Source organism: Salvelinus fontinalis, chromosome 32 (assembly GCF_029448725.1).
Source record: "Salvelinus fontinalis isolate EN_2023a chromosome 32, ASM2944872v1, whole genome shotgun sequence".
NCBI classification, from domain to species: domain Eukaryota; kingdom Metazoa; phylum Chordata; class Actinopteri; order Salmoniformes; family Salmonidae; genus Salvelinus; species Salvelinus fontinalis.
In genome coordinates this window covers 11,927,087-11,947,914 of record NC_074696.1, presented here as the reverse complement: position 1 = coordinate 11,947,914, position 20,828 = coordinate 11,927,087, and the positions used below count along the sequence as shown (strand labels likewise).

General features: G+C 45.4%; 1 protein-coding gene across 29 annotated transcripts in view; it reads left to right on the top strand.

The window, feature by feature from the left end:
* Positions 1-16,787, top strand: part of LOC129830734 (CLIP-associating protein 2-like) — a 125,698-nt gene extending 108,911 nt beyond the window's left edge. For all 29 annotated transcript variants that reach the window (XM_055893399.1, XM_055893393.1, XM_055893396.1 and 26 more), the window contains 10 exons: positions 996-1,139; positions 1,306-1,449; positions 5,649-5,755; positions 5,863-5,980; positions 8,709-8,886; positions 8,986-9,182; positions 10,177-10,305; positions 12,961-13,167; positions 13,457-13,573; positions 15,473-16,787. In XM_055893399.1, the coding sequence (XP_055749374.1) occupies positions 996-1,139; positions 1,306-1,449; positions 5,649-5,755; positions 5,863-5,980; positions 8,709-8,886; positions 8,986-9,182; positions 10,177-10,305; positions 12,961-13,167; positions 13,457-13,573; positions 15,473-15,550 (1,419 nt within the window). In that variant the 3' untranslated portion in view covers positions 15,551-16,787. The remainder of the gene's footprint in view (positions 1-995; positions 1,140-1,305; positions 1,450-5,648; positions 5,756-5,862; positions 5,981-8,708; positions 8,887-8,985; positions 9,183-10,176; positions 10,306-12,960; positions 13,168-13,456; positions 13,574-15,472) is intronic.
* The last annotated feature ends 4,041 nt before the right edge of the window (positions 16,788-20,828 follow it).

The following is a 20,828-nucleotide window of genomic DNA, read 5'->3' as shown; positions in this document are numbered from 1 at the left end:
TTAGGCCCTGCATTCAGCCAGGGGGTAAACAACAGATTGCTGCAACCGGATTGGCTGAATGCAATACGCAACATCCGGGACTATCATTCCTAGGCATTAGCCACATGATGGTGAAACATTGTTCCGTAAAGTTTTTCTCAGCCTTTCTCGCCATCACATCTAGTTGAGGAGGAACTTGACACCGTTGCTGCCTGAATGTAGAATGTTTTGGGTACGAACTGGTCCACAGGGATACGAGTGTATTGCCGGCTGTATACAATGCGTTTGGACGGTAAGATGGACTATCAACAGCCATCTGCCGGACTGTTGTCTGTCTGTCCTCTATCTCCCTCCCTCTCTCTTTCTCACCCCTCTCTCCCCCTCTCTGACGCGGTGCTCTCCTCTCTCTCTCTAAGCCTGTGGAGAGGAGGGGAACGTGTTGTGGGCGGCGCAGCGTTCAATTGCTTCCCCCTGCCACCAGAGTCACGCGGCGCGACGTTAAATTGCTCCCCTCTGCCACGAGAGCCCCAAGGCACCACGCTTGCTGCTCTCTGAACGAGCAGGTCTCAGCCTGGAGCCAATCTTCCCAGGTCAGTGTGCTCAGGGGGAAGCAATTTTATGACGCGCACACTGAGGAGACAGGCGGTCGGTGAGGTGTTTGGAATAGAGAGAGACAGATGGAGAGAATTAATGAAAAGGAAAGAATGAAAAAGAGAACTGGTGAACGGTGGTTTTCATTTCTCTATATTAGTTCCTCCGTGATAGCTGCGTGACTACAGCTGTGAAGGAGATTAGCGTCCTACTGCGCCCGCCGTGGCTGCAGATGTCTGGCTGAAACTACTACTGTTGACTTTGTATCTCTGAGTAGCTCTAACTAGAAGTCGTTTCAGTTCAGACTTGAGGAACTCCGAGGATGATCTATGATCCACACAGACAGACAATGTCACACTTGACTGTGTGAGTAAGTTGTCTAACGTTTTATTCTGTGTGTGTGTGGTGTGTGTGTCTGTTTCCAGGTGAAGGTGGCTGTTCTAAAGTACATTGAGACCTTGACCTTGCAGATGGAGCCTCAGGACTTTGTAAACTCCAGTGAGACACGTCTGGCTGTGTCTCGCATCATCACCTGGACCACAGAGCCCAAGAGCTCCGACGTCAGGAAGGTACTGTACACACACACACTTCTGGGAGCTGCAAATGGTTGATTATTGGTTGTAGCAAACTGATTGGTTCCTGATGCATGTGTGCGTGTTTGGTGCGTTGTATGTGCACATGTTACAGAAAGGGAAAGTGTTTTTCTCTTCCTCTCTCTCTCCCGCTGTGTTGCAGGCGGCCCAGTCGGTACTGATCTCCTTGTTCCAGTTGAACACTCCCGAGTTCACCATGCTGCTGGCAGCTCTGCCCAAGACCTTCCAGGACGGAGCCACCAAACTGCTGCAGAACCACCTGAGGATCACCGGCAACACTGCACAGGTAACTACACCTGGTCTGCACAGGTAACTACACCTGGTCTGCACAGGTAACTACACCTGGTCTGCACAGGTAACTACACCTGGTCTGCACAGGTAACTACACCTGGTCTGCACAGGTAACTACACCTGGTCTGCACAGGTAACTACACCTGGTCTGCACAGGTAACTACACCTGGTCTGCACAGGTAACTACACCCGGTCTGCACAGGTAACTACACCTGGTCTGCACAGGTAACTACACCTGGTCTGCACAGGTAACTACACCTGGTCTGCACAGGTAACTACACCTGGTCTGCACAGGTAACTACACCTGGTCTGCACAGGTCACTACACCTGGTCTTAGCTGTATCCCTCCCAGCAGGTAACTACACCTGGTCTGCACAGGTAACTACACCTGGTCTGCACAAGTAACTACACCTGGTCTGCACAGGTAACTACACCTGGTCTGCACAGGTAACTACACCTGGTCTTAGCTGTATCCCTCCCAGCAGGTAACTACACCTGGTCTGCACAGGTAACTACACCTGGTCTGCACAGGTAACTACATCTGGTCTTAGCTGTATCCCTCCCAACAGGTAAATACACCTGGTCTTAGCTGTATCCCTCCCAACAGGTAAATACACCTGGTCTTAGCTGTATCCCTCCCAACAGGTAAATACACCTGGTCTTAGCTGTATCCCTCCCAACAGGTAACTACACCTGGTCTTAGCTGTATCCCTCCCAACAGGTAAATACACCTGACCTTAGCTGTATCCCTCCCAGCAGGTAACTACACTTGGTCTTAGCTATATCCCTCCCAACAGGTAACTACACCTGACCTTAGCTGTATCCCTCCCAGCAGGTAACTACACCTGGTCTTAGCTGTAGCCCTCCCAGCAGGTAACTACACCTGGTCTTAGCTGTATCCCTCCCAACAGGTAACTACACCTGACCTTAGCTGTATCCCTCCCAGCAGGTAACTACACCTGGTCTTAGCTATATCCCTCCCAGCAGGTAACTACACCTGACCTTAGCTGTATCCCTCCCAGCAGGTAAATACACCTGACCTTAGCTGTATCCCTCCCAACAGGTAACTACACTTGGTCTTAGCTATATCCCTCCCAACAGGTAACTACACTTGGTCTTAGCTATATCCCTCCCAGCAGGTAACTACACCAGGTCTTAGCTGTATCCCTCCCAGCAGGTAACTACACCTGACCTTAGCTGTATCCCTCCCAACAGGTAACTACACCTGACCTTAGCTGTATCCCTCCCAGCAGGTAACTACACCTGACCTTAGCTATATCCCTCCCAGCAGGTAACTACACCTGGTCTTAGCTGTATCCCTCCCAACAGGTAACTACACCTGACCTTAGCTGTATCCCTCCCAGCAAGTAACTACACCTGGTCTTAGCTATATCCCTCCCAGCAGGTAACTACACCTGGTCTTAGCTGTATCCCTCCCAGCAGGTAACTACACCTGGTCTTAGCTGTAGCCCTCCCAGCAGGTAACTACACCTGGTCTTAGCTGTATCCCTCCCAGCAGGTAAAAAAGGGAAACCCAGCCGTGAGCTGCCCAGTGACGGAAGCCTATCAGACGAGCTAAATGCCTTTTATGCTCGCTACAAGGCAAGCAACGCTGAAGCATGCATGAGAGAACCAGCTGTTCCGAACGACTGTGTGATCATGCTCTTCATAGCCGATGTGAGCAAGACCTTTAAACAGGTCAACATTCACAAAGCCGCTGGGCCAGGCGGATTACGAGGATGTGTACTCAGAGCATGCACGGACCAACTGGCAGGTGTCTTCACTGACATTTTCAACAGACCACCATAGTCCCTGTGCCCAAGAAGCGAAGGTAACCTGCATAAATGATTACCGTCCTGTAGCACTCACGTCGGTAGCCATGAAGTGCTTTGAAAGGCTGGTCATGGCTCACATCAACACCCTAGACACACTCCAATTTGCATTCCGCCCCAACAGATCCATAGATGATGCAATCGCACTCTAAACTTCCCTTTCCCACCTGGACAGAAGGTAAACCTATGTGAGAATGCTGTTCATTGACTACAGCTCAGCGTTCAACACCATAGTGCCCACAAAGCTCATCACTAAGCTAAGTGCCCTGGGACTAAACACCTCCCTCTGCAACTGGATCCTGGACTTCCTGACGGGCCGCCACCAGGTGGTAAGGGTAGATAACAACACATCTGCTGATCCTCAATACTGGGGCCCCTCAGGGGTGTGTTCTTATCCTATCCTGTACTCCCTGTTCACCCACGACTGCATGGCCAAACACGACTCCCAACACCATCAAGTTTGCTGACGACACATTGTGGTTGGCCTGATCACCGACAACGATGAGACAGCCTATAGGGAGGAGGTCACAGACCTGACAGTGTGGTGCCAGGACAACATCTTCCTCAATGAGAGCAAGACAAAGGAGATGATTGTGGACTATAGGAATACGAGGGCCGAACAGGCCCCTATTAACATTGACGGGACTGAAGTGGAGCTGGTCGAGAGTTAAGTTCTTTGGTGTCTACATCACCAACAAACTATCATGGTCCAAACACACCAAGACAGTCGTGAAGAGGGCACGACAACACCTTCTCCCCCCTCAGGAGACTGAAAATATTTGACATGGTTCCCCAGATCCTCAAAAAGTTCTACAGCTGCACCATCGAGAGCATCCTGACCTGTTGCATCACCTGTGGTATGGCAACTGCTCGGTCTCTGATCGTAAGGCGCTACAGAGGGTAGTGCGGACGGCCCAGCACACCACTGGGGCCAAGCTTCCTGCCATCCAGGACCTATAATAGGCTGTGTCAAAGGAAAGCCCATAAAATTGTCAGACTCCAGCCATCCAAGTCATAGACTGTTCTCTCTGCTACCGCGCGCCAAGTTTAGGTCCAAAAGGGTTCTGAACAGCTTCTACCCCCAAGCCATAAAACTGCTGAACAATTAATCAAATGGCCACTGGACTATTTGCATCGCCGCCGCCCCCCCCCCCCCCCTGTTTTTTTACACTGCTGCTACTTGCTGTTTATTATCTATGAACAGTCACTTTACCCCTACTTACATGTACAAATTACCTCGACTAACCTGTACCCCCATACACATTGACCTTACCCCTTGTATATAGCCTCATTATTGTGTAATTTTCTTGTTACTTTTTGATTTTAAAAAATTTACTTTAGTTTATTCAGTAAATATTTTCTTAACTCTATTTCTTGAACTGTATTGTTGGTTAAGGGCTTGTAAAGTAAGCATTTCACGGTAAGGTCTACACCTGTTGTATTCAGCATTTCACTGTTAGGTCTACACCTGTTGTATTCAGCATTTCACTGTTAGGTCTACACCTGTTGTATTCAGCATTTCACGGTAAGGTCTACTACACCTGTTGTATTCAGCATTTCACGGTAAGGTCTACACCTGTTGTATTCAGCATTTCACTGTCAGGTCTACTACACCTGTTGTATTCAGCATTTCACTGTAAGGTCTACTACACCTGTTGTATTCAGCGTTTCACTGTAAGGTCTACTACACCTGTTGTATTCAGCATTTCACGGTAAGGTCTACACCTGTTGTATTCAGCATTTCACGGTAAGGTCTACTACACCTGTTGTATTCAGCATTTCACGGTAAGGTCTACTACACCTGTTGTATTCAGCATTTCACTGTAAGGTCTACTACACCTGTTGTATTCAGCATTTCACGGTAAGGTCTACTACACCTGTTGTATTCAGCATTTCACGGTAAGGTCTACTACACCTGTTGTATTCAGCATTTCACGGTAAGGTCTACTACACCTATTGTATTCAGCATTTCACTGTCAGGTCTACTACACCTGTTGTATTCAGCATTTCACTGTAAGGTCTACTACACCTGTTGTATTCAGCATTTCACTGTAAGGTCTACTACACCTATTGTATTCAGCATTTCACTGTCAGGTCTACTACACCTGTTGTATTCAGCATTTCACTGTAAGGTCTACTACACCTGTTGTATTCAGCATTTCACTGTAAGGTCTACTACACCTGTTGTATTCAGCATTTCACTGTAAGGTCTACACCTGTTGTATTCGGCGCAAGTGACTAATAAAGTTTTGATTTGATGTACTTATCGACACTGTAAGAACTGATCAGGCTGGTGGAACACTAAAAGACACTAAAAGACACTAGAATGTTCTGACAATTTGATGCTCTCTTCCCCCCCCAGGCCCCGATGGGAAGCCCCCTGGCACGCCACACCCCCCGCTCTCCTGCCAGCTGGTCCAGCCCCCTCACCTCTCCTACCAACACGTCACAGAACACATCCACACTCGGGTAAATGCATACACAAAACATCCCAGAACACACCAAGTTAACACCTTCCACACTTATCATAATGTTGACCTATTGTGATGGTAATATGATGTTTTTGTCGTGTGCAGTGAGTTTGACTACGACACTGAGAACATGAACTCAGACGACATCTACAGTAGTCTGAGAGGAGTTACAGAGGCCATTCAAAACTTCTCCGTCCGCAGCCAGGAAGACATGAACGAAATGGTGAGGAGAGAGAGACTGGGAATGTGAACCCTCCCTACACGATGGAATGTGTCTTATAAATGCGAGCTCGTTTTCTTGATAATGTGTAGTCTGTCAGGTGGATTCAGGTGTTACGCCTGAAACCACCCGGGGGGGTGAGATATGGAAGAGAGAGAGAGATATGGAAAAGAGAGAGAGAGATATGGAAAAGAAAGAGAGAGATATGGAAAAGAGAGAGAGAGAGAGAGAGAGAGATATGGAAGAGATATGAGAGAGAGAGGGATATGGAAGAGAGAGAGAAGACAGACAGTGAGTGTCTGGGGTCAAAGCATCACATATACAGTTGAAGTCGGAAGTTACATAAACCTTAGCCAAATACATTTAAACTCAGTTTTTCACAATTCCTGACATTTAATCCTAGTAAAAAATGTCTGTCTTAGGTCAGTTAGGATCACCTCTTTATTTTAAGAATGTGAAATGTCAGAATAATAGTAGAGAGAATGATTTATTTCAGCTTTTATTTCTTTCATCACATTCCCAGTGGGTCAGAAGTTAACATACACTCAATTAGTCTTTAGTAGCATTGCCTTAAAATTGTTTAACTTGGGTCAAATGTTTCGGGTAGCCTTCCACAAGCTACCCACAGTAAGTTGGGTGAATTTTGGCCCAATCCTCCTGACAGAGCTGGTGTAACTGAGTCAGGTTTGTAGGCCTCCTTGCTCGCACACGCTTTTTCAGTTCTGCCCACAAATGTTCTATAGGATTGAGGTCAGGGCTTTGTGATGGCCGCTCCAATACCTTGACTTTGTTGTCCTTAAGCCATTTTGCCACAACTTTGGAAGTATGTGTGGGGTCATTGTCCATTTGGAAGACCCATTTGCGACCAAGCTTTAACTTCCTGACTGATGTCTTGAGATGTTGCTTTAATATATCCACACATTTTTCCTGCCTCGTGATGTTGTTATCTATTTTGTCTGGTGCACCAGTCCCTCCTGCAGCAAAGCACCCCCACAACATAATGCTGCCACCCCCGTGCTCCACGGTTGGGATGGTGTTCTTCGGCTTGCAAACCTCCCCCTTTTTCCTCCAAACATAACGATGGTCATTATGGCCAAACAGTTCTATTTTTGTTTCATCAGACCAGAGGACATTTCTCCAAAAAGTACGATCTTTGTCCCCATGTGCAGTTGTAAATCCTAGTCTGGCTTTTTGATGATGGTTTTGGAGCAGTGGCTTCTTCCTTGCTGAGCGGCCTTTCAGGTTATGTCGATATAGGACTCGTTTTACTGTTGATATAGATACTTTTGTACCTGTTTCCTCCAGCATCTTCACAAGGTCCTTTGCTGTTCTTCTGGGATTGATTTTCACTTTTCGCACCAAAGTATGTTCATCTCTAGGAGACAGAACGCGTCTCCTTCCTGAGTGGTATGACGGCTGCGTGGTCCCATGGTGTTTATACTTGCGTACTATTGTTTGTACAGATGAACGTGGTACCTTCAGGCGTTTGGAAATTGCTCCCAAGGATGAACCAGACTTGTGGAGGTCTACAATTTTTTTGAGGTCTTGGCTGATTTCTTTAGATTTTCCCATGATGTCAAGCGAATGGATGCTGAGTTTGAAGGTAGGCCTTGAAATACATCCACAGGTACACCTCCAATTGACTCAAATTATGTCAATTAGCCTATCAGAAGCTTCTAAAGCCATGACATAATTTTCTGTAATTTTCCAAGCTGTTGAAAGACACAGTCAACTTAGTGTATGTTAACCTCTGACCCACTGGAATTGTGATACAGGGAATTATAAGTGAAATAATCTGCCTGTAAACATTTGTTGGAAAAAGACTAGTGTCACAAAGTAGATGTCCTAACTGACTTGCCAGAACTATAGTTTGTTAACAAGAAATTTGTGGAGTGGTTGAAAAACAAGTTTTAATGACTCTAACCTAAGTGTATGTAAACTTCCGACCTCAACTGTAACTACCATTCTTACAATGTGGATCTAACAGGAAATAGCTTTTTATCTGCTGGGGGATAAGCTAATATCAGGGAAAATTGGGACATGTAGTATTTTTACAGGTCAACAATGGGTTGTGATGTGAATATGTACAGTGTGAGCTGTACAGGCTGTGTTCAATAAGCAACATCAGCCCAGCCAACACCCCTGTCCTGCACAAGGACATGGTATGATCCAAAGAGGGGCTATGTCCAAGCTGACATCTTTATAGGTCGGTTTGAAACCTGACCCACCCACCCATCATCAACCTGCCAATCAGAGCTCACCTGACTTGACACCTACCTGTCACATGACCCATTTCTGTCTAAAATTATCTTCAAGATTCATACAACACCCTAACCCTGTGTGTCTCTCTCTCTGTCTTTCTGTTTCCCTCTCTCTGTCTTTCTGTTTCCCTCTCTCTCCGTTTCCCTCTCTCTCTCTCTCCGTTTCCCTCTCTCTCTCTCCGTTTCCCTCTCTCTCTCTCTCCGTTTCCCTCTCTCTCCGTTTCCCTCTCTCTCTCTCCGTTTCCCTCTCTCTCTCTCCGTTTCCATCTCCCTCTCTCCGTTTCCATCTCCCTCTCTCCGTTTCCATCTCCCTCTCTCCGTTTCCATCTCCCTCTCTCCTTTTCCCTCTCTCTCTCTCCGTTTCCCTCTCTCTCTCTCCGTTTCCCTCTCTCTCTCTCCGTTTCCATCTCCCTCTCTCTCTCCGTTTCCATCTCCCTCTCTCTCTCCGTTTCCATCTCTCTCTCTCTCAGGGGGGTGGTGCTGACCAGGTGGATGGAGTCCGCACTGCTCTGGACAACAAGACTTCTCTTCTCAACACCCCCCTGCTCTCCTCTTCTCCCCGGGGGTCCCGAGACCTCTTTACAGACTCCCCCTTTAAACACAGCATCAAAGATACTTCATTGGACGAATCAGACCAGCAAACTGATGGTACACATTCATACACACAAACAAAATGTCTTAGTGTCATGTATGATTGATAAGTTGTCAATCAGTATCTCAACCCCCATTGGCTGTTGCCCTTGACAGACAGCAGCATTGACCAATCAGAGCTGGTGTCTGAGCTGCTGAAGGAGCTGTCCAATCACAATGAGCGTGTGGAGGAGAGGAAGGTGGCGCTTTGTGATCTCTTGAAGCTGATTCGAGAAAACACCCTGCAGGTCTGCTGGGACGAACACTTCAAAACCATCCTCCTGTTACTACTGGAGACGCTGGGGGACAGAGAGGTACACACACACCCCCCCGTCATGTACACATGTTCATTAATGCACACACACACCCCCCCGTCATGTACACATGTTCATTAATGCACACACACCCCCCCGTCATGTACACATGTTCATTAATGCACACACACACCCCCCCGTCATGTACACATGTTCATTAATGCACACACACACCCCCCCGTCATGTACACATGTTCATTAATGCACGTACACACACCCCCCCCGTTATGTACACATGTTCATTAATGCACGTACACACACACCCCCCCGTTATGTACACATGTTCATTAATGCACGTACACACACACACCCCCGTTATGTACACATGTTCATTAATGCACGTACACACACACACACACCCCGTCATGTACACATGTTCATTAATGCACTAATTGTTAAAGGAATTTTGATTCCTGTTTATTAACCAATTCAATTAAAACACTCTGCCCATAAATAAGAATTTGTAAGATAATTATCAGCATAAAATGGACAGATACCAGTCAATCAATAGTGTTTATTCTCGAGAGTACTGAATCATAGTACAATTTACATCAGGTTATATAATAAAGATGATGTCATAGGTTTTAATGTCCAACCTCCTCTCAGATACAATGGCAATACAGTTCGAGTTCTCATTACTGTCTGCCACCTGTTAAACTATCTACAACCAACCCAAGGTCTTTCCCCTCCCTGGGTAGAGACATCATTCTAGCCTGTCTGAAGATAAATTCATTCTTTCTAACAAGGAACACATAACATTCAACATTTATGAGTTATAATTCTAAGTCAAATGTATACATATTTTAGTCATTAAACACAAAAATCCCGTAACACTTACACACACACACACCCCCCCGTTATGTACACATGTTCATTAATGCACGTACACACACACACACCCGTTATGTAACATGTTCATTAATGCACGTACACACACACAATCTGACAACTTCCTCAGCTGTCTTGTTGGCCTCTCTCCGCTCCTCCCCTGCAGCATGTGATCAGGGCGTTAGCTCTGCGTGTTCTGAGGGAGATTCTGAGCCGTCAGCCCTGGAGGTTTAAGAACTACGCTGAACTCACCATCATGAAGGCTCTGGAGGCGCACAGGGACCCACACAAAGAGGTATACACTCACTCTGTAAAACACACACACACACACTCCTTTAAATATATATATATATATACGCACTCTCCTTAAAATATATATATATATATACACACCCACTCCTTAAAATATATATATATATACACACACTCCTTAAAATATATATATATATATATATACACACACACTCCTTAAAATATATATATACACTGCTCAAAAAAATAAAGGGAACACTTAAACAACACAATGTAACTCCAAGTCAATCACACTTCTGTGAAATCAAACTGTCCACTTAGGAAGCAACACTGATTGACAATCAATTTCACATGCTGTTGTGCAAATGGAATAGACAAAAGGTGGAAATTATAGGCAATTAGCAAGACACCCCCAATAAAGGAGTGGTTCTGCAGGTGGTGACCACAGACCACTTCTCAGTTCCTATGCTTCCTGGCTGATGTTTTGGTCACTTTTGAATGCTGGCGGTGCTTTCACTCTAGTGGTAGCATGAGACGGAGTCTACAATCCACACAAGTGGCTCAGGTAGTGCAGTTCATCCAGGATGGCACATCAATGCGAGCTGTGTCAAGAAGGTTTGCTGTGTCTGTCAGCGTAGTGTCCAGAGCATGGAGGCGCTACCAGGAGACAGGCCAGTACATCAGGAGATGTGGAGGAGGCCGTAGGAGGGCAACAACCCAGCAGCAGGACCGCTACCTCCGCCTTTGTGCAAGAAGGAGCACTGCCAGAGCCCTGCAAAATGACCTCCAGCAGGCCACAAATGTGCATGTGTCTGCTCAAACGGTCAGAAACAGACTCCATGAGGGTGGTATGAGGGCCCGACGTCCACAGGTGGGGGTTGTGCTTACAGCCCAACACTGTGCAGGACGTTTGGCATTTGCCAGAGAACACCAAGATTGGCAAATTCGCCACTGGCGCCCTGTGCCCTTCACAGATGAAAGCAGGTTCACACGCACATGTGACACGTGACAGAGTCTGGAGACGCCGTGGAGAACGTTCTGCTGCCTGCAACATCCTCCAGCATGACCGGTTTGGCGGTGGGTCAGTCATGGTGTGGGGTGGCATTTCTTTGGGGGGCCGCACAGCCCTCCATTTGCTCGCCAGAGGTAGCCTGACTGCCATTAGGTACCGAGATGAGATCCTCAGACCCCTTGTGAGACAATATGCTGATGCGGTTGGCCCTGGGTTCCTCCTAATGCAAGACAATGCTAGCCCTCATGTGGCTGGAGTGTGTCAGCAGTTCCTGCAAGAGGAAGGCATTGATGCTATGGACTGGCCCGCCCGTTCCCCAGACCTGAATCCAATTGAGCACATCTGGGACATCATGTCTCGCTCCATCCACCAACGCCACGTTGCACCACAGACTGTCCAGGAGTTGGCGGATGCTTTAGTCCAGGTCTGGGAGGAGATCCCTCAGGAGACCATCCGCCACCTCATCAGGAGCATGCCCAGGCGTTGTAGGGAGGTCATACAGGCACGTGGAGGCCACACACACTACTGAGCCTCATTTTGACTTGTTTTAAGGACATTACATCAAAGTTGGATCAGCCTGTAGTGTGGTTTTCCACTTTAATTTTGAGTGTGACTCCAAATCCAGACCTCCATGGGTTGATAAATTTGATTTCCATTGATAATTTTTGTGTGCTTTTGCTGTCAGCACATTCAACTATGTAAAGAAAAAAGTATTTAATAAGAATATTTCATTCATTCAGATCTAGGATGTGTTATTTTAGTGTTCCCTTTATTTTTTTGAGCAGTGTATATATACACACTCACTCCTTAAAATATATATATCTATACACACACTGCTTAAAATATATATATATATATACACACACACTCCTTAAAATATATATATATATATACACACTGCTTAAAATATGGTGCTATAACCCTGTTCCTGTGTGAGTAGGAGGCATTATAACTGGTGCTATAACCCTGTTCCTGTAAGTAGGAGACATTATAACTGGTGCTATAACCCTGTTCCTGTGTGTGTAGGAGGCATTATAACTGGTGCTATAACCCTGTTCCTGTGTGTGTAGTTGGCATTATAACTGGTGCTATAACCCTGTTCCTGTGTAAGTAGGAGGCATTATAACTGGTGCTATAACCCTGTTCCTGTGTGTGTAGGAGGCATTATAACTGGTGCTATAACCCTGTTCCTGTGTAAGTAGGAGGCATTATAACTGGTGCTATAACCCTGTTCCTGTGTGTGTAGGAGGCATTATAACTGGTGCTATAACCCTGTTCCTGTGTGTGTAGGAGGCATTATAACTGGTGCTATAACCCTGTTCCTGTGTGTGTAGGAGGCATTATAACTGGTGCTATAACCCTGTTCCTGTGTAAGTAGGAGGCATTATAACTGGTGCTATAACCCTGTTCCTGTGTGTGTAGGAGGCATTATAACTGGTGCTATAACCCTGTTCCTGTGTAAGTAGGAGGCATTATAACTGGTGCTATAACCCTGTTCCTGTGTGTGTAGGAGGCATTATAACTGGTGCTATAACCCTGTTCCTGTGTGTGTAGGAGGCATTATAACTGGTGCTATAACCCTGTTCCTGTGTGTGTAGGGGGCATTATAACTGGTGCTATAACCCTGTTCCTGTGTAAGTAGGAGGCATTATAACTGGTGCTATAACCCTGTTCCTGTGTGTGTAGGTGGCGCGAGCGGCAGAGGAGATGGCGGCCATGTTGGCGTCGTCCATCAGTCCAGATCAGTGTGTCAAGGTGTTGTCTCCCATCATCCAGTCAGCTGACTACCCCATCAACCTGGCTGCCATCAAGATGCAGACCAGAGTCATAGAGAGGGTCCCCCACCACGGACTAGTCACCATGCTACCGGAGATAGTCCCCGGACTCATACAGGTAACACACACTCGTACAGGTTACACACACACACTCGTACAGGTCACACACCGGTCCCACACACACTCGTACAGGTCCCACACCGGTCCCACACACACTCTTAAAGGTCTCACACACACACACACTTGTACAGGTCTCACACACACTCGTGCAGGTCACACATACACACAAAGATAACACATATCCTCATGTTATTCAGAGTTATGACCCATTATGTCATGTTACGGAGGGCTATAACCCCTCTGTCATGTAATGCAGGAGGATAACCCATCTATGTCATGTTATGCAGGGTTATGACAACTCGGAGAGCAGTGTGAGGAAGGCCTGTGTATTCTGTCTGGTGGCCCTCTATGCAGTCATAGGGGAGGAGCTAAAACCTCACCTCAACCAACTGTCTGGCAGCAAGGTGAGGGACCACGCCCGCTTTCTACTAACCACACCTATTACCTGTCTTCTAATACATCCACACTAGCATACTTGATAATCAAATTAATCTATCTATTTATAGCTACACATTTTACACTGAACCAAATTAAACGCAACATGCAACAATTTCAGCAGCTACAGTTCATATAAAGGAAATCAGTCAATTTAAATATATAAATGAGGCCCTAATCTATGGATTTCACCTGACTGGGAATACAGATGTGTTGGTCACAGATACCTTTTTAAAGGAAATAAAAAGGTAGGGGTGTGGATCAGAACACCAGTCAGTATCTGGTGTGACCATTTTCCTCCTGCAGCGTGACACATCTCCTTCACATAGAGTTGATCAGGCTGTTGATTGTGGCCTGATGTGTAATGTTGTCCCACTCCTCTTCAATGTGTGTGTGAATTTGCTTGATATTGGTGAGAACTGGGACATGCTGTCGTACACGTCGATCCAGAGCATCCCAAACATGCTCATTGGTTGACATGTCTGGTGAGTATGCAGGCCATGGAAGAACTGGGATATTTTCAGCTTCCAGGGATTGTGTACAGATCCTTGCGACATTGGACCGTGCATTATCATGCTGAAACATGAGGTGATGGTGGCAGATGAATGGTGGGACAATGGGCCTCAGGATCTGGTCACAGTATCTCTGTGCATTCAAATTGTCATCGATCAAATGCAATTGTGTTCGTTGTCCATAGCTTATGCCTGCCCATACCATAACCCCACTGCCTCCATGGGGCACTCTGTTCACAACGTTGACATCAGCAAACCACACGCCCACAGGAGTGCCGTTTTGTCACACAACACAATGCCACAGATATCAAGTTGAGGGAGTGTGCAATTGGCATGCTGACTACAGGAATGTCCACCAGAGCTGTTTCCAGAGAATTTAATGTTAATTTCTCTACCATAAGCCGCCTCCAACCTGTGGCACTCTGTTCACAACGTTTACGTCAGAAAACCACTGGCCCACACGACACCATACGTCTTCCATCTGCCCAGTACAGCGGAAACCGGGATTAATCCGTGAAGAGAACACTTCTCCAGCGTGCCAGTGGCCGTCGACTGTGAGCATTTCCCCACTGAAGTCGGTTACAACGACCGAACTGCAGTCAGATCAAGACCCTGGTGAGGACGATGAGTATGCAGATGAGCTTCCCTGAGATGGTTTCTGACAGTTTGTGCAGAAATTCTTTGGTTGTGCAAGCCCACAGTTTCATCAGCTGTCCCGGTGGCTGGTCTCAGATGATGTCGCAGGTGAAGAAACCGGATGCGGAGGTCCTGGGCTGGCGTAGTTACACATGGTCTGAGGTTGTGAGGTCGGTTGGACGTACTGACAAATTCTCAAAAATTATGTTGGAGGCGGCTTATGGTAGAAATTAACATTAAATTCTCAGGTAGACATTCATGCAGTCAGCATTGCAATTGGACACTCCCGCAACTTGATATCTGTGGCGTTGTGTGATAAAACTGCACATTAGTGGCCTTTTATTGTCGCCAGCACAAGGTTAACCTGTGTAATGATCATGTTGTTTAATCAGCTTCTTAATATGCCACACCTGTCGGGTGGATAAATAATCTTGGCAAAGGAGAAATGCTCACTGACAGATGTAAACACATTTGTGCGCACAATTTGACAGAAATAAGCTTTTTGTGTATATGGAACATTTCTTGGCTCTTTTTATTTCAATTGATGAAACATGGGATCAACACTTTACATGTTGAGTTTATATTCATGTTCAGTGTAGATTACTGGATCAGGAGGATTCATGAAGAACTGTTTCACTTCTACAACCCTGTAACTCCCCCCCCCCACCTCTCTCTCTCCCTCCCCCCCCTCTCTCTCCCCCCCCCTCTCTCTCTCTCCAGTTGAAGTTGTTGAATCTGTACATCAAGCGTGCCCAGTCCGGCTCCAGTGGTGGTGAGCCCCCACCGGACAGCCTATAGAACAGACAGATGGACAGCGCCCCCACAGGACAACCATGGAACTGCACTCTCCCTCCGGAGACTTAACACACACGGACACACTCTTACATGGATGGATAAACACACACTCACACGCTTACATGAACACACACACGCTTACTGACATGCTTACATGAACATGCTAATATGAAGGCACAGACTGACACACACACACACACACTGTCCTGGACACAACCTCCCATTGCCTCTTTGTTGCCTACTACAATGCACTCTGGGATACGGTGCAGAAGAGAGGATTGTTGTAGTTCCCTTCACAAACATTGAAGATCCACCCTGTTCTCTGAGACTCACCCCTGATCTCTACACACCTAACCACACCCTCTGATGATGCACTAGCCACACACCCCCAGCCAGGATGGCTAGAGAGGAAGAGGCTAGGTATGTGCATTCTGCAGACCGGTGTGTTTATGTCTGCGACAGAGAGTGGTGGGGGGGGGTGTATATTTCTGAGGTCAGTCAGTCCATCTGTCTGTCATGGTGGTCGAGTGTGTTTTAACCCCTGAAACTCTGAAGGCACATTAATCCCTACGTAGTGCACTACTTTTGGCCACTACATATGCCTCTGGTCAATCTATATAGGGAGTAGGGTCCTCCCCCATGAGCAGTTAGGTCATAACTGTTCATAACGACTACATAGGCAATGAGTGTCAGGTATGGGAGGCGGAATGTGCTTAGCTATACATGACGGTGATTTTAACTCTTTATCCAGAGCCTATTTACTGTCCCAGTGGAAGGGAGAGGGTGACATTAGTTAACCATGTCCACCCCTTTCAGAGAAGTCCATGGTATCTTCCACTGTTTTCCTGCCATGTCTTGGATGAGCACATTTCAGACAAAGAGGGGGGGGGGGGGGAGACATGGCTTATTATAATCACCTGATGGATATGCCTCTACACATGATAACATGGAATAATATCCAGTAACGACGTCATTTAGAAGAGTCCTTAAAGGAGGTGCTCTGCGTCCTGATCAGTTTTGTTTTCTGTTGCGTGTGCCATAGTCTCTCTACTTTGGTTTCTCTCCGGGGAGACGTTTTGGACAAATGTATTATTTAGTGATCTGAGAAACTGCCCCCTCTTCTAACTCTTCTTGTAACAGTCTGGCTGTCACTGGGTTTGTTTTCCTTTGTGCATTTACAAAGCTGTGCTTACAATAAAATGAAGAAAAAAGAAAAATAACTTGTACAGACCATAATAAACACGAGTTTCTGTCTCAGTCAGTGGGGGGGGGGCACCTGGTCTGCCACACACAGGGTCTACAATTAACCAATGTTGCGCCCCTTGTGCACTGACCGGAATCAACTGGTATTTATTGACCAGAGCACAGCACGGAAGATACTCAGTGTGTGAATGTGACTGAACATGGAAGCTGCAGAATATATACAGTTGAAGTCAGAAGTTTACATACACTTAGGTTGGAGTCATTAAAACTCGTTTTTCAACCACTCCACACATTTCTTGTTAACAAACTATACTTTGGCAAGTCAGTTAGGACATCTACTTCGTGCATGACACAAGTCCTTTTTCCAACAATTGTTTACAGACAGATGATTTCACTTATAATTCACTGTGTCACAATTCCAGTGGGTCAGAAGTTTACATACACTAAGTTGACTGTGCCTTTTAAACAGCTTGAAAAATTCCAGGAAATTATGTCATGGCTTTAGAAGCTTCTGATAGGCTAATTGACATCATTTGAGTCAATTGGAGGTGTACCTGTGGATGTATTTCAAGGCCTACCTTCAAACTCAGCATCTCTTTGCTTGACATTATGGGAAAATCAAAAGAAAATCAGCCAAGACCTCCGAAAAAAAATTGTAGACCTCCACGAGTCTGGTTCATCCTTGGGAGAAATTTCCAAATGTCTGAAGGTACCACGTTCATCTGTACAAACAATAGTACGCAAGTATAAACACCATGGGACCACGCAGCCGTCATACCGCTCAGGAAGGAGACGCGTTCTGTCTCCTAGAGATGAACGCACTTTGGTGCGAAAAGTGCAAATCAATCCCAGAACAACAGCAAAGGACCTTGTTAAGATGCTGGAGGAAACGGGTACAAAAGTATCTATATCCACAGTAAAACAAGTCCTATATCGACATAACCTGAAAGGCCGCTCAGCAAGGAAGAAGCCACCGCTCCAAAACCATCATCAAAAAGCCAGACTACAGTTTGCAACTGCACATGGGGACAAAGATCGTACTTTTTGGAGAAATGTCCTCTGGTCTGATGAAACAAAAATATAATTGTTTGGCCATAATGACCATCGTTATGTTTGGAGGGAAAAGGGGGATGCTTGCAAGCCGAAGAACACCATCCCAACCGTGAAGCACGGGGGTGGCAGCAGCATCATGTTGTGGGGGTGCTTAGCTGCAGGAGGGACTTATGCACCTCACAAAATAGATGACATCACGAGGGTGGAAAATTATGTGGATATATTGAAGCAACATCTCAAGACATCAGTCAGGTTGTTAAAGCTTGGTCGCAAATGGGTCTTCCAAATGGACAATGACCCCAAGCATACTTCCAAAGTTGTGGCAAAATGGCTTAAGGACAACAAAGTCAAGGTATTGGAGTGGCCATCACAAAGCCTTGACCTCAATCCCATAGAAAATTTGTGGGCAGAACTGAAAAAGCGTGTGTGAGCAAGGAGGCCTACAAACCTGACTCAGTTACACCAGCTCTGTCAGGAGGAATGGGACAAAATTCACCCAACATATTGTGGGAAGCTTGTGGAAGGCTACCTGAAACGTTTGACCCAAGTTAAACAATTTAAAGGCAATGCTACCAAATACTAATTGAGTGTATGTAAACTTCTGACCCACTGGGAATGTAATGAAAGAAATATAAGCTGAAATAAATCAACTGTTATTCTGACATTTCACCTTCTTAAAATAAAGTGGTGATCCTAACTGTCCTAAGAGCGAATTTTTACTAGGATTAAATGTCAGGAATTGTGATAAACTGAGTTTAAATGTATTTGGCTAAGATGTATGTAAAGTTCCGAATTCAACTGTAGTCTACCAGAAGCTGCAGAATATACAGTCTACCAGAAGCTGCAGAATATACAGTCTACCAGAAGCTGCAGAATATACAGTCTACCTGACGCTGCGGAATATTCAGTCTACCAGAAGCTGCAGAATATACAGTCTACCTGACGCTGTAGAATATACAGTCTACCTGACGCTGTAGAATATACAGTCTACCTGACGCTGCAGAATATACAGTCTACCTGACGCTGCAGAAATACAGTCTACCTGACGCTGCGGAATATACAGTCTACCTGACGCTGCGGAATATACAGTCTACCTGACGCTGCGGAATATACAGTCTACCTGACGCTGCGGAATATACTGTCTACCAGAAGCTGCAGAATATACAGTCTACCAGAAGCTGCAGAATATACAGTCTACCAGAAGCTGTAGAATATACAGTCTACCTGAAGCTATAGAATATACAGTCTAGAGGTCGACCGATTATGATTTTTCAACGCCGATTCCGATTATTGGAGGACCAAAAAAGCCGATACCGATTAATCGTCCGATTTCTATTTATTAAAAAAAATGTAATAATGACAATTACAACAATACTGAATGAACACTTATTTTAACTTCATATAATACATCAATAAAATCAATTTAGCCTCAAATAAATAATGAAACATGTTCAATTTGGTTTAAATAATGCAAAAACAAAGTGTTGGAGAAGAAAGTAAAAGTGCAATATGTGCCATGTAAGAAAGCTAACGTTTAAGTTCCTTGCTCAGAACATGAGAACATATGAAAGCTGGTGGTTCCTTTTAACATGAGTCTTCAATATTCCCAGGTAAGAAGTTTTAGGTTGGAGTTATTATAGGAATTATAGGACTATTTCTCTCTATACCATTTGTATTTCATATACCTTTGACTATTGGATGTTTAGTATTGCCAGTGTAACAGTATAGCTTCCGTCCCTCTCCTCGCCCCTACCTGGGCTCGAACCAGGAACACAACGACAACAGCCACCCTCGAAGCATCGCTACCCATCGCTCCACAAAAGCCGCGGGCCTTGCAGAGCAAGGGAAACAACTACTTCAAGGTCTCAGAGCAAGTTACGTCACCGATTGAAACATTAGCGCGCACCCTGCTAACTAGCTAGCCATTTCACATCGGTTACACCAGCCTAATCTCGGGAGTTGATAGGCTTGAAGTCATAAAAAGCTCAATGCTTGAAGCACAGCGAAGAGCTGCTGGCAAACGCATGAAAGAGCTGTTTGAATGCTTACGAGCCTGCTGCTGCCTACCACCGCTCAGTCAGACTGCTCTATCAAATATCAAATCATAGACTTAGTTATAACATAACACACAGAAATACGAGCCTTAGGTCATTAATATGGTGGAATCCGCAAACTATCATTTCGAAAACAAAACATTTATTCTTTCAGTGAAATACGGAACCGTTCCGTATTTTATCTAACGGGTGGCAACCCTAAATCTAAATATTGCTCTTACATTGCACAACCTTCAATGTTATGTCATAATTATGTAAAATTCTGGCAAATTAGTTTGCAACGAGCCAGGCGGCCCAAACTGTTGCAAATACCCTGACTCTGCGTGCAATGAACGCAAGAGAAGTGACACAATTGCCCTAGGTAATATTGCCTGCTAACATGAATTTCTTTTAATTAAATATGCAGGTTTTTAAAAATATACTTCTGTGTATTGATTTTAAGAAAGGCATTAATGTTTATGGTTAGGTACATTCGTGCAACGATAATGCTTTTTTCGCAAATGCGCTTTTGTTAAATCATCCCCGTTTGGCGGAGTTGGCTGTCTTTGTTAGGAAGAAATGGTCTTCACACAGTTCGCAACGAGCCAGGCGGCCCAAACTGCTGCATATACCCTGACTCTGCTGCACAGAACGCAAGAGAAGTGACACAATTTCCCTAGTTAAAAGAAATTCATGTTAGCAGGCAATATTAACTAAATATGCAGGTTTAAAATATATATACTTGTGCATTGATTTTAAGAAAGGCGTTGATGTTTATGGTTAGGTACACGTTGGAGCAACGACAGTGCTTTTTTCACGAATGCGCTTGTTAAATCACCCGTTTGGCGAAGTAGGCTGTGATTCAATGATAAATTAACAGGCATCGCATCGATTATATGCAACGCAGGACAAGCTAGATAAACTAGTAATATCATCAACCATGTGTAGTTAACTAGTGATTATTTTAAGATTGATTGTTTTTTTTATAAGAT